This window comes from Vombatus ursinus, unplaced genomic scaffold (assembly GCF_900497805.2).
Source record: "Vombatus ursinus unplaced genomic scaffold, bare-nosed wombat genome assembly UNPS02009062.1, whole genome shotgun sequence".
NCBI classification, from domain to species: domain Eukaryota; kingdom Metazoa; phylum Chordata; class Mammalia; order Diprotodontia; family Vombatidae; genus Vombatus; species Vombatus ursinus.
The window spans coordinates 7237038-7249800 of NW_020948840.1; the positions used below are offsets into that span (position 1 = coordinate 7237038).

At 33.1% G+C, this 12763-nt stretch overlaps 1 protein-coding gene across 2 annotated transcripts in view; it reads left to right on the forward strand.

The window, feature by feature from the left end:
- The window catches only part of HEATR5B (HEAT repeat containing 5B), a 133537-nt gene that overhangs the window by 103081 nt on the left and 17693 nt on the right, over window positions 1-12763 (forward strand). For both annotated transcript variants that reach the window (XM_027850505.1, XM_027850504.1), the window contains 4 exons: window positions 1079-1333; window positions 2359-2486; window positions 4454-4598; window positions 5362-5628. In XM_027850505.1, coding sequence (XP_027706306.1) covers window positions 1079-1333; window positions 2359-2486; window positions 4454-4598; window positions 5362-5628 — 795 coding nt within the window. The remainder of the gene's footprint in view (window positions 1-1078; window positions 1334-2358; window positions 2487-4453; window positions 4599-5361; window positions 5629-12763) is intronic.

Below are 12763 nucleotides of genomic sequence, written 5' to 3' on the forward strand. Positions count from 1 at the left end.
AAAAGGCGGATCTCCTCAAATCATTGCTTGTTAATAATCATTTCTCTCAACCCCAAATGGGGTCACTAAGAGTCTGACTTGACTAAAAAATGATCAAACAATATTGCTATGTTTTTTCCCTTATTCTCCATGAAACTCATATTTGCAGACCTTCAAAAGATAACAGACTTATCTGTTCATCCAAACAAAATGTTGAATATTATCACAAAATATTGACATTGTGGAATAGGATACTCTTAAAAATAATTTATTAAATAACTATTCATTTCCCCCACAATTTTCTTGAAAGTGTAACATTAATGAAAGTTACAATGAATATTGTATTTGTCCATTTAAAAAAATGCACACTATTATGTGATTGTATAAGTAGTCTTCAACTTATGAATGTCTTGTGTCCAAAAGGAAGTTGTTCAAATTTGGAATGCATTTTCCTCTAGAGGGAAAAAAGTTATAAATGAGAATTAGATTCTCTGTACGGTCCAAAAAAGCCTTTAGTCCTTAGCAGTACTGTAGAATTCAACCTCAATTCACAACATTTATGTTATGAGAAAACTCATCCCAGATTCCTAATCAGTTTATTTTTGGTTCATAGCTCATTTGTAAGTTGAGCACTGCTTATATACCATTCCCATGTTCCCTATTGAATTTCTAACAATAAATAGGATTCCTTGATGACAGTAATCTAATTTATTAAGCATTTATTTAGTGTCTACTATGCCGTCCTTCTTGTAAGCCACTACGCTGGTAATGTTTCAAATGGAAATGAGGAGGAAAAAAAGGGAAGAACAAGGGTCTTCCTAATGGTGAGGCCCAAGTGGAAATAAAAAAGAAAGATACCTTGACTGGAAGGAAGAGAATATTAGAATTATGGGTGACCATAGTAAAGTCAAGAGGAGAATACCTATTAACCCCAGCCATGACACAAAAAAAACAGGTAAAGATGTGCTTCCTAAGCAGAAGCTGGGATGAGGATAAGCCAGACAAGGAGAAATGAGGTTAAGATTTCATATTGAACTGTGTTGTTTATAATATGAGAAATACCTGTATTAAGAAATAAACATTTCTAACTGAATGACAGGGGGAGCCTTTTATACTCCAGAGACAATTGATACAGCTCGGCTTCACTACCGGAACTCTTGGGCTCCAATTCTCCATGCAGTAGCACTTTGGTTAAATAGTACAGGATTTACTAGTTCAGAACCAACAGAAGAAACATCAGTGTCTGGTTTACAAAAACGTCCAACATCTGTCATTTTAAACCAGGCACCTGGAGCAACAGCTAATACTAAATCTTTGCCAGAAATCAACAAAGACAGAATGCATCTGATTTTAGGTAAGGATACTATATTAATATATTTCAAGATTTTTATTACCTCTAAGATTTCACCTCTTATGATGAAAAAGCTAATAACAATATTCATAGAAGGAACAGCAAATAAGGTGAAATTTTTAGCTCATCTTCCAAATATAATAAAGGATTATTATAAAATATTATGTATAATGTTAAAAATTTTCCAGTAAAAATTTCAGCTACTAGGGCAATTCATAGAAGAATATAATTGGATGCGTTTCTCAGGAACAAATTTACTTCCTCACCAATTGGCAGCTTTTCTTTTTGCTTGGCATTTACCAGACTGTACCATGATAAAAAATTAGAACAAATAGTAAATAACTTTGTATGAATCTAAATTGATATCACACTTACAGGTGTTGATTTAACATGTGAAAACTTAGACTGTCTAGTGAAATTTGTTGCCTTCATATATTTGTCATAAGAAGGAAGCAAAATAGGAGACGAATAAGTGCTAAACTAATTAGTAAACCTGTTAACTTAAAAAGAGGGCTGATAGAGTGTTTGCCAGTATTCAGAATAAGGACAGCTATTGTTAACTCACCATATTGAAAATACCCATATAGTTTGATCTCTTAAACTTTGTATATATGAAAAATATTCCTTATATAACTTCATAAATCTTTTTTAGGTTCTTATGTAATTTTAAAATCGTGATATTTAGAAATAATTCTCTCTGGACAGGGTCCTAGAAGTGAAAATAACTAATATCTTCCCAATCTGCTGATTAATTGAATGATTGATTTCCTTTTTTTTTTTTTTTGTTAAACCTAAGTGAAAAGCTACATTAGATCCTGTCAAATTTGGCTCATTCTGGGAAAGATGTGGCTTAGGTGAGCCATTTGAAATTTTTCTTGTACAATGTATGAAATGACAAACTATTTGATACTTTTAGAGCATCTCTGTAGCAATGGTAAAGCCTGTGTTAAAATAATCTATGTGTTATATAAAAGCAGTTTCAACTTTGTTAGGGTGAAAAATTAGGGTAATTTCTCTATGTATTTCAGGTGTTAGTATACAGTTTCTTTGTTCCCCAAGACCTGAGGAACCTATTGAACATGTTACAGCATGTCTGCAGGCATTGCATACCTTACTGGAATCCCCTTGTGCCAGAATTCACATTGGAGAGGATCAGGTACAGTGCGTCTTAGTGCTATAGAATTATGTTCTTTATATTAAGTAGATTTAACTTGTTGAAATAAATATACATAAAGAATATATTATAATATATTAATATATTACAATATACATACAGAAATATTTTTGTGATTGGTCTCCTTTATCATATATAGATCAACTCAAATAATTGTCAAGTATCATGTAGAGAACTGTGCAGGATGAGAGAAAAAGCTTAAATGGGATAGTCCATTCCCTCACAGAGTTTATAATCTAGTAAGGAAGATGTAACATATTCTTAACTACACAATGGATCTTTCATTTCATGCTATGAGTTTTCTGTTAAGTGAAACAAATAACACCGCACATATAGTTGAGAACTTTCTAGAAGAATTGGCATCTTGATTTGGACTTCAAAGGATGAGTTGAAAAGAGGGATGTGTTTGGGGAGGAAAATTAGAGACTTCAAATTTAGACGTGTGGAGTACATTAGTGGAGGTGGGAGGATGTAGGAAAGCAAGGCTTAACTGTTTATAATATAAATATGAAAGTATTATCCAGTGATGGAAATGAAATACTACTACAGTACTACTATAGAATTCAAATCATATCTATCTTGACATTCTCACTATAGAAAAAACCAGAAGACAAAAGGAAGTTATAGTTATATGAAAGGATGGCTCACAGATTTTCCTAAGAGAAGCAAATGAAAGAGTTTACAGGGTTGGTTTTTACCATGCATTCAAAGGCAGCAAGAAGAATCATTTCATTGGATATTTGATTATTTTGCTTTGCAGTGTTGGTGATTAGCATAAACAAGAAGATCAACAATGGGTATGTGGATGAAAGTGACAAATCTAGGGTAACACTGAGGCTGCAAGCCTGAGATGATGGTGGTACTCTTAACAATTGAAAGTTGAAAAGAAGGGAAGGTTTGGAGGGAAAGATAAGGAGTTCTCTTTTGGACATGTTAAGTGTGAGGTGCCTATGGGATATCCAGTTGGAGTTGTCCAAAAGGCAATTGGTGAATATTTTAGTTTTGAATGTCTTATTAACTTTGCTAGTGTTTAAATGTATATGTTTATATAATTACAGTACCAATTACAGGTTGGTAGTGAGGCAATAAAAAATCAGGCATAAACAACTTTTTGTAGGAAATTTGGCCATAAAGAAGAGAAAAAAAGTCAATGGAATGCTTTTTTATAGTACTAGAGAGTGAAATTTAGAATGCTTGATTCCTGAATCACCATTCTAGAGAAGGGAAAAGACATGATCAGGACATACTTTGAGGGATTATCTCTGAGAAGGCATAGAGAGGAAAGAGGGAAGGAAGAGATAGTATGTGGTAATGCTGAGAAGTTTTGAATAGTAGAGAAGGTCAATACAGTTCTCTTCTACTTTACAGGTACTGAATTTTCTCAAAATTGGAAAGTAAATTATCTTCTGAAAGTATGGGTAGTAAAGTTGATGCAATAATGTGGTGAGACAAAACAAAAAAATTTGGAATTCTAAAAACTTCTCATATATATGTTTTTATTTGTAGTCACTGCTCCTTAGATTGTATAAATAAAAAATTACTTAAAATGTAATTATTTAGTTTTTATGTGAACTTTTTCTTTATATGAACTTTTTCTTCAGATTAAGAAATAATTCTATTGCTCAGGCATCCTTGTAGTGGAGTGGTTAATATTCTTGAGTGACTTAAAGATCCTAATGCTGTTAGCCTCATAAGATTAACCTATCTTCTACACCGTTTGAGTACTTAAATACTAGTCACAATCTGATTTTTGCCTGAAAATACATTAGAATAAAACATCACCATTCTTTGATTATTTGTGCTATTATTCTTGTTCATTGTGTTATGCAGTTAACGCCTTGATCTCTAAATTTCTTGATTTTTTTGCAGTCAGTTTATTAGATTTTTATTGAAGTAAATTATTTGGGAATTGAGAATGAATTAAATTTCTCTCTTTTAATTTATCATAGCTCATTGGTGTCGAGTTGCTGAATGTGCTGCATCGACTCCTTTTGACTTGGAATCCACCCTCAGTCCAGCTGTTGGTCACTGGAGTGGTACAGCAAATAGTTAGAGCGGCTCAAGATTATTTGCAAGAAAAAAGAAACACTCTAAGTAAGGCACCAATGGTCACCTTGTCTTTTTAAAAGGATCACTTTTGCAAGGAAAATGAGTGGAATTTTTCCTTTGTAAGGAAACAGTACTATACAGGCAAGAGTGTGCTAGATTTGGAATTAGGAACACCCAAGTTCAAAACTGACCTCAGATGTGGGCTTTGTAAGCCTGGTTGACTCACCTAACCTCTCTGAGTCTCAGTTCTTTATCTGTAAAATGGGAATAATAATACAATTTACTTCAAAGGGTTGTTGTGAAGACCAAATGAGATAATGTAAAAAGTTTAATAAACCTTATAGCACTAGATAAATGTAAGCTTCTCTTATTCCTTCTCCTCTTATTATTATTTCTTCTGTTGATAAATTCAGAAATGTTTTAATATTTGAGATCATAGAACTTGCTGACAATTTTCATCTCAGTTTTGAACATAATATAAAAGTTTAAAAACAGTTTTATTTTTATCTGAGATCCACATAGCTAACAAATTATAATAAATTTATTATAATAAAAATCTCTACATAACCAAAACATTTTAAAGCCCAATCAGTGGCCCTTTTTAAAAAAGTCATTTTGAGTATAATGAAATGTGACAGACATATAATTAAGCCCATTGAAATGAGGTTTGTCTCATAGCATCAATTAGATTTGTATTTGCTAGTCTTTTTGAATACTTTTCTTAAGTATTTTTATCATATTGTATTTTATCTGGTGGTATGTGTTGCCTTTTATGTTGGAAGTTTCACCAAATTTTCTTTTATCTAAGATGAAGATGATATGGAAAAAGAGACTTGCCCTGTGTTAGGAGAAGGAGGTGACAGTGGTGGGCTTGTTCCTGGAAAATCTCTTGTCTTTGCAACCATGGAGCTATTGATGTTCATCTTAGTACGGCATATGCCACATCTCAGTACCAAGATGTCAGATTCACCAAGTCATGTATCCACCAAAACAAGATTATCTGAAGAAAGTGCTCGTTTAGTGGCAGCTGCAGTTACCATCCTCTCAGACCTGCCATCTCTTTGCTCTCCTGCTGGTATAGTAGATATATATTACATTTGATTAAGATTGCTTCCTTGTCATTTTAAGCTCTATTTTAATTTGCTTTCCTTTACAAAATTCAAGCACTGACTAATGATGAATATAATTATTCTTTTTAAAGTAATTTAAAGGGCCCATAAAAATATCAGAAGAAAGACTGAAATTCCAGCATGACTACAGTTAAATTAGCTATTAAGATATTAACAGGTTATTTAAAAAAAAAACTTTAACATTTGCTTTGCAAGATCTAACAGATTTCTATAAATGTGTTTAGTCTGAAAAGTGAAATGGTCATAGCCATATGTGGGGATTTCGGAGGAAGTTGCCCCAAAGGAGGTAGTCTAGTGATTTAAACATTAGCAACTTAATAGCAGCAACAGTAGCTTCTATTTCTCAGTGTAATAGATGTGCTTTTGATACTTGTAAAAAGTTCTCATGTTTTAAAATTAATTTTAGAAACTTAATGTTTAAGCTGTATGCTTAATTCGCAGTATATAAAGGAAAAATTAACCATAAATAGGTATAAAGTATCATTAAAGATTAACAAAAGCCAAGCTATTAAAAGTTTGTGAATTCCGTTTTGTGTCATTTTACCAATATTAACTTCTATCAAGAGTGCTTTCTGATTATACTATAATGATATAGTTCATACTATATTTAATTATAAACAAATATATAGGGTGGAAAATAAATTTTAAGATCAATGCCTATATTTTAGTAGTGTTTTTCTGTGTGTTTTAGAAGTTATTTTCTGAACAAATCCATCAAGATTACTGTTTGTTACTATTATCGGTTAAGACTATTTATATAGTTCAATTGCTACCAATACTATTATTGTAGTCTTTTTTACCTCCCTCAATCTTATTTAACTTACACTTGATGAATAATTAGCTAACAATTTTCTGTGCTTATTAACATACTGAGAATTTTTGAGTGATACAAAATTATAAGAAGTCTTTAAGTTACTATTAATTAAAAATAATTCCTGCCTTTTCTATCAGTCTTTTTTGATGATATGTATGGTACAGTGAATGCATTATGCCCATCTCAAGGCTTTTCGTCAGTACAGCAGTATGTAAAAACTTCATTTAATCACCTGAATGTTTTATGCAATGATATCAAATGTATGAACATTTGGATGACTGAATTGGTCATTTCTGTCTCTATGTCTATCATTATGTAGACATAGAGGCTTATTCCTTACATGTAATGAATAGCAAGTTAATGCTCGAGAAGTTCCAAGATTTGCAGCCATTCTCAGTGTTTTGTTGTTGAACTAACTGGAGCTACAAAGGGGTTCTAGAGAAGGAAACAACTCAATTCAAAAGCAGCAAACATTTTTATGTGCCTTTTATGTGTGTGCAAGGCACTGGGCAAGGCACTGGGGATGGTAAGACAAAATGAAAAATTCTCTCTGTCCTCAAAGAGGTACAACATTTAAATAAAATACCACCTACAATATAATTTAATGAAGAAGAAAGCACCAACAATTAACATAGTTTAGAAAAGACTTCGTGTAGAAGGTGACACCTGAGTTCAGACTTGAAGGAAAGTAGCTGTTCTAACAGATAGAGATAAAGAAGCGCATACCAGACCAAGGCGACAACTTATTCAAAGGCATGGAGGTGGGATATGGCATACCAAACTTATGGTGAAGCAAATAGGCCAGTTTGACTAGAATGTAGAGTGCATCAATAAGAGTAATTTGAAATAAGTCTAGAAACACAAGGCTTGAGTCAAATTGTGACAGGCTTTAAATATCAAGCTGAGGAGTTTTGGGTGGTTTTTTTTTTTTTTAACTTCAAGACAATTAGAAAGTTTGCAATTTATCTTAGAGTCAGTTTTATTTCAGAGACACCGAAGATTCTTGAGCAAAGAAGCTATTTGTTAGACCTCTGCTTTAGAAAGATTATTTTTATAGCTAGATGGAGGAATGGATAGGGAGAAAGAGACACTGAAAGCAGAGAATTAAATTAGGAGAATTTTTCAGTAGTCCAGATGAGAAATGATGTGGATCTGAATTAGGGTATTGGTTTTGTGAGAGGAGAGAAAAGGACAAATGAAGGAGAAATTGTGGAGGTAGGATTAACAAGATTTGGAAGCCAGTTGAATATTACAGGTAAGGATGATTTGAGAGTGACTTGAAGATTTGAACCTGGGTGGCTAGAAGAGAGTGTTTTCAATACCATGGACTGGACTATTTTCAACAGAAATTAGAAGGTTTGGAGGAGGAACAGATTTAGGGGGGTGAATATAATAAATTCATTTTAGTCGTGTTCAGTTTGAGATGCAAATAGGACATCTAAGTGAACCTATGTGGTAGATAATTGAAAATGCAGAATGAGAACTCAAGAGAAAAATTTTTTAAATGTTACATATGTAGGGTTTCCCAAAGGCTTAGTGTAATTTTAAGCTGTATTTAATTTTTAATACCTTATAAAACTGCACTAAGATTTTTGTGATACTGTGTATCTATATATACATATATATTATGAATCTATATATCTTTCTACATATTTAGTAATCATAAAAGTTAAAATTGTATGTAGTAGTGGTCAGAGTAGCATTAGAGGTTTTAGGAGACCTCAATTCTGTTGTTGTTGTTGTTATTGTTATTGTGTTGTTTCTGTCATGTCTAATTCTTTGCAACCCCATTTGGGGTTTTCTTGGCAAAAATATTGGAGTGATTTGCCATTTCCTTCTCCAGCTTGTTTTACAGATGAGGAAACTGAGGCAAACAGGGTTAAGTGATTTGCCCAGGGTTACACAGCTAGTAAGTGTATGAGGCCAGATTTGAACTCAGGTTTTCCTGACTTCAGACTCAGTGCACTATCCACTGTGCCACCTAGCTATCCCCCTCAATTCTAGATGGGAGGAAATAGGGAAGGCTTCATAAACCACGTGACACTTAATATAGGACTTTGAAACAAAAGAAGAAAGGATTTCAGTAGAGCAAGTTGGAGGGATTGTCCATTCCAGGCATGAGAAGCATATATATGAGGCTTTTAAAAGAAGACAGAAGATGATTAGGGAACAATTAATAGTCCAGTTTGACTGGAATATAGAGTCTATACATAAAGGAGAAGGGTGAAATAAAGGTAGAAAGGTAAACTGGGGCCAAGTTATAGAGGCCCTTGAGTGCCAGATTTATTATAATATTAAGTACTAAGAAGTTAATAACAGGTTTTGGACAGCGGGTTAAAGTGATCAGAACTGTGAATAGGAAAATTATTTTAGCAGCCACATCAAGAATAGATTGGAGATTGGTTAAGAGCCTTTTACAGTAGTCAATGATAGAGAAAATAAGGTCCTGGACACCTATGGTAGTAGTGGAAATAAGAGGATGAATTCCAAGGAGAAAAAAAAGAAAAAAGCAAACATGGTAGCATTAAATTGAGTGGTTGAGAGGGATAGAAAACTAACAGGATGAGGAGGGGTAGTGAAGAGGACGTCCCAGTGTTCAAGCCTTGAGTGATGGGAAGGATAGTATTGTCATCCACAAAAATGGGGAATTTAGTACGAGGAGCTAGTCTAGGAAAGAAGACAAATTTGCTTGCAGACATTTTGATTTTTAGGTCAAGACAGACCCTCCCAAATTGAAATGTACAAGAAGGAGTTATAATTACAATAGAACACATAGTCACATGAGCATGGGAATAAGGAGGTATAGAGAACATGATTAGAGGTTTTCTTTCGTCCTAGCTAAAACCAGAGCTGGTCCTGGTAGCTCCTACTGTTAACCACAGAAATATTGTGGGAAACAGGTCTTGTGACAGAAATTACATCTGAATCTTGATCATCTCCTATTCTGTGTTCTTTTCTTTCAAGCTTGGGGAAGGGGTAGTGGTGAAGGGGGTACCTCCGTAGTGAGAATTCTGTGGTCTCTTAGTCCAATAAGTAGTGTAGATTTTAGGAAAGCAGATTTCAAAAAATTGAGGAAAAAAATGCCAGTATGACCGCATAGCAGAGACTCTAAAGTGGAATTCAAGTCGAGAGAGACTAAAAAATTTACTTCTGAATACAGAATTGTGAACAGTCCTGATGACTAAGAAAAAAATCTTGGCTTTATGAGCTAAGTTGATTAGGTTTTTTAAAAAAACACACACAAAAGGCAGAAAGATGGACAAATAACTAACAAAGAATGCATAAAGTCACTATCCTGTGAAAAGTAGTATCATCAAATTTTAGAGTTTGAAAGGACCTCAGATAGATCACCTAGTCAGACTCCATTATTTTGCAGATGGTGAAAGTGAGGCTCAAAGAAATTACTTGCTCATCATATAGCTAGTTAGTGGCAAAGCCAACACATCACTCTGTCAATGAAATTTAAAATTATCAAGTGAATAAACTAAGACCTCAGAATCTATTGAAACAGAAATAAATTAATTACATTGTTACAATATTTGGTTTTTTTTCCTTTTAGGAAAAGTACAGAATATTTGTATTAAATTTCAGATTTATTTTTACTTTTTTCTCTTTGTCAAATGTTTATTTTTGCCAACAGATAACCAAAATGCAGTTGAGATGTCAATTTCAAATTTAAGCATCATGTCAAAATATCAGTTTTTTCCTTTGAGAATTTATGAAACTATATTGGTTACAAAGTTATAATAGTTAAAAATAATTACTTCTTTTTTATTTGGGAACTGAAGTTAGATCCTTTCTTTCTTAGTATAGTGTTAATAGTGGGACTTGTGAATAAGTAACTGAAGTGTGCTCAATACCAATATATTACTCACAATTAATACCAACTATTTAAAACTAAATATATTAACAATACATCTATAAAGAAAAATTAGTGAGGTTAAAAGTATACAGGAAACAAAGGACCTAAAATAAGGATGATTGAAATTTGTTGGTGATTTTTTTGCGGTATAAGTTGTTGAGATACAACTCTAAACTGAGAATATCCCTGAAATGAAACTTGTACCATGCTAGACTAAGTAATAGCAGATATTCAAATTGTACATTTAAGAACAGACACTCAGTGGCAAAGACCACATAATAAAACACAGAAAGTATTATATTTATGACATAGAAATACAATATTGCAGCACTTTCTGTTTTCAAGTAAAAATTTTAAATTACTTTTAGGTAATAAAAGCTTATTTAATAAAAAAATTTATGAACTTTAATTCAAACTTATTTAATAAAATTTAAAAACTATAAAGTTTATTTGATAAAACTTTTATTAAAATTTTTAATGTGTTACAAAAAAGGCTAAAAACTATTTACAATCAAAAAAAAATTTAAGCCATTTGATAGAACAGTAAACTAAGAGTTCATAGATTTTATTTTATTTTTAAAGTTCGGTTTTATTTTATTTTCAGTTTTGACTTCTCTCTTTTTCTCTTTCCCTTCCTCCACCCATAGAGAAGACAAGAAAAACAAGATCTATTACAGAGATGTATAATTATGCAAAAAAAATTCCCACTTAGCCACGCCCAAAATATTTTTTAAAACAAAGAAGAGAAAATATGCCCCAGTCTGCAGTCTGAATCCACCACCTTATCTGGAGGTGGATACTTTGTTTCATCTTGAGTCCTTTGTGTTGATCAGATTTTCTAAGTCTGTCAAAATTGATTATCTTTACATTATTGTTATTATTGTATAAATAATTCTCCTGGTTCTGTTCACTTCACTTTGAATCAGTTCATACATATCTTTTCAGGTTTTTCTGAAACTCTCCCTTCATTATTTCTTAGAGCATGATAGCATTCTATCACACGCATGTACTGTAACTTGTTTAGCTGCCATTTTCCTCAGTTTCCAATTCTTTTTACCACCACAAAAAGAGCTGCTATAAATATTGTTGTGCATATGGGCCCTTTTCATCTTTCTTTGATCTCTTTGAGATATAGACTGAGTAGCAGCAGTATTGCAGGGTCAAAGAGTATGAAAAAACCCTTTTTAGGCATAGTTCCAAATTGTTTTCCAGAATGGTTAGACTAGTTCACAGTGCATTAAAATACCAGTTTTCCCACGTACCTTCTAGCATTTGTCATTTGTTCTTTTTTGTCAAGTTCTTAGATTTTAGATTGTAGTCCAGGCCTTGATACCCACAAGTACACCCAGAGCCACCTAGGTGGTGCAGTTTATAGAATGCTGGGCTTGGAGTCAGGAAGACCTGAGTTCAAATCCAACCTGACATTTACTAGTTGTGTGACCCTTGAGCAAATCTTGTAACCTTCACTTGCCACAGTCTCCTCAGTTGTAAAATGAGAACATTAATAGCATCTACCTCCCAGGGCTGTTATGAGGATAAAATGAATTAATGTTTATAAAGCTCTCAGCACAGTGCCTGGCACATAGTACACATTGTGTTTATTATTATCATTAGCTAAAACCCAGAAATGAGTTGAAGCTTACAGAAAAAAATTGTTATGCTTCAAAACATGATTTGGGAAAAAAAAAAACAACCTGTGTTCAGAATAAGAATGAGAAAGGAGTATGTTCATGGCTTAAGAAGAATAATTTAATATTAGCAGCTCAAATTCTGTATTTCTTATACTCAAATTCTATACTAGGGAATGATTCCAAACTAGAAAGGGTATACCAAACAATGTGAATAAGGAATTGAAAGCAAAGATCAGGAAATAAAGAATATCTTCCTCTTTTTAATTAGTTCAAATCCCCAAGCTCAGAAGAATTAAGGGTTAGGGTACTGAAAGTGCTCATAATTGTGATTATAAAACCAGTGTTCAGTCCTCTTTGAGAATGGAGAATAGAGGAGTGGTTAGAAGCCCAAAGATAGACAAATGCCATGAATTTCAAAAGTGGGGTTAAAAGATATATTCTGGAAACTATTAGAGATAGTAAAGTTGTTTAGAGCCATTGTGGATAGACTACTGGACCTGGAGTCAGGAAGGCCTAAGATCAAATCTGACCTCATACACTTATCAGTCCTGTCACACTGGGCAAGTAACTTAACCTCTCTTTACTTCAGTTTCCTCATCTGTAAAATGGGGGAAAATAATAGCACCTACCTCTCAGGAGTGTTGTGAGAATCAAATAAGATAATATACTTTAAATGCTTAGCACAAGCCTGGAATATGGTAGGTACTATATAAATGCTTCTCCCCCCTTCTCATGCTCCCCAATCTCTTTATTTGCTCCATAATTCTAGAACA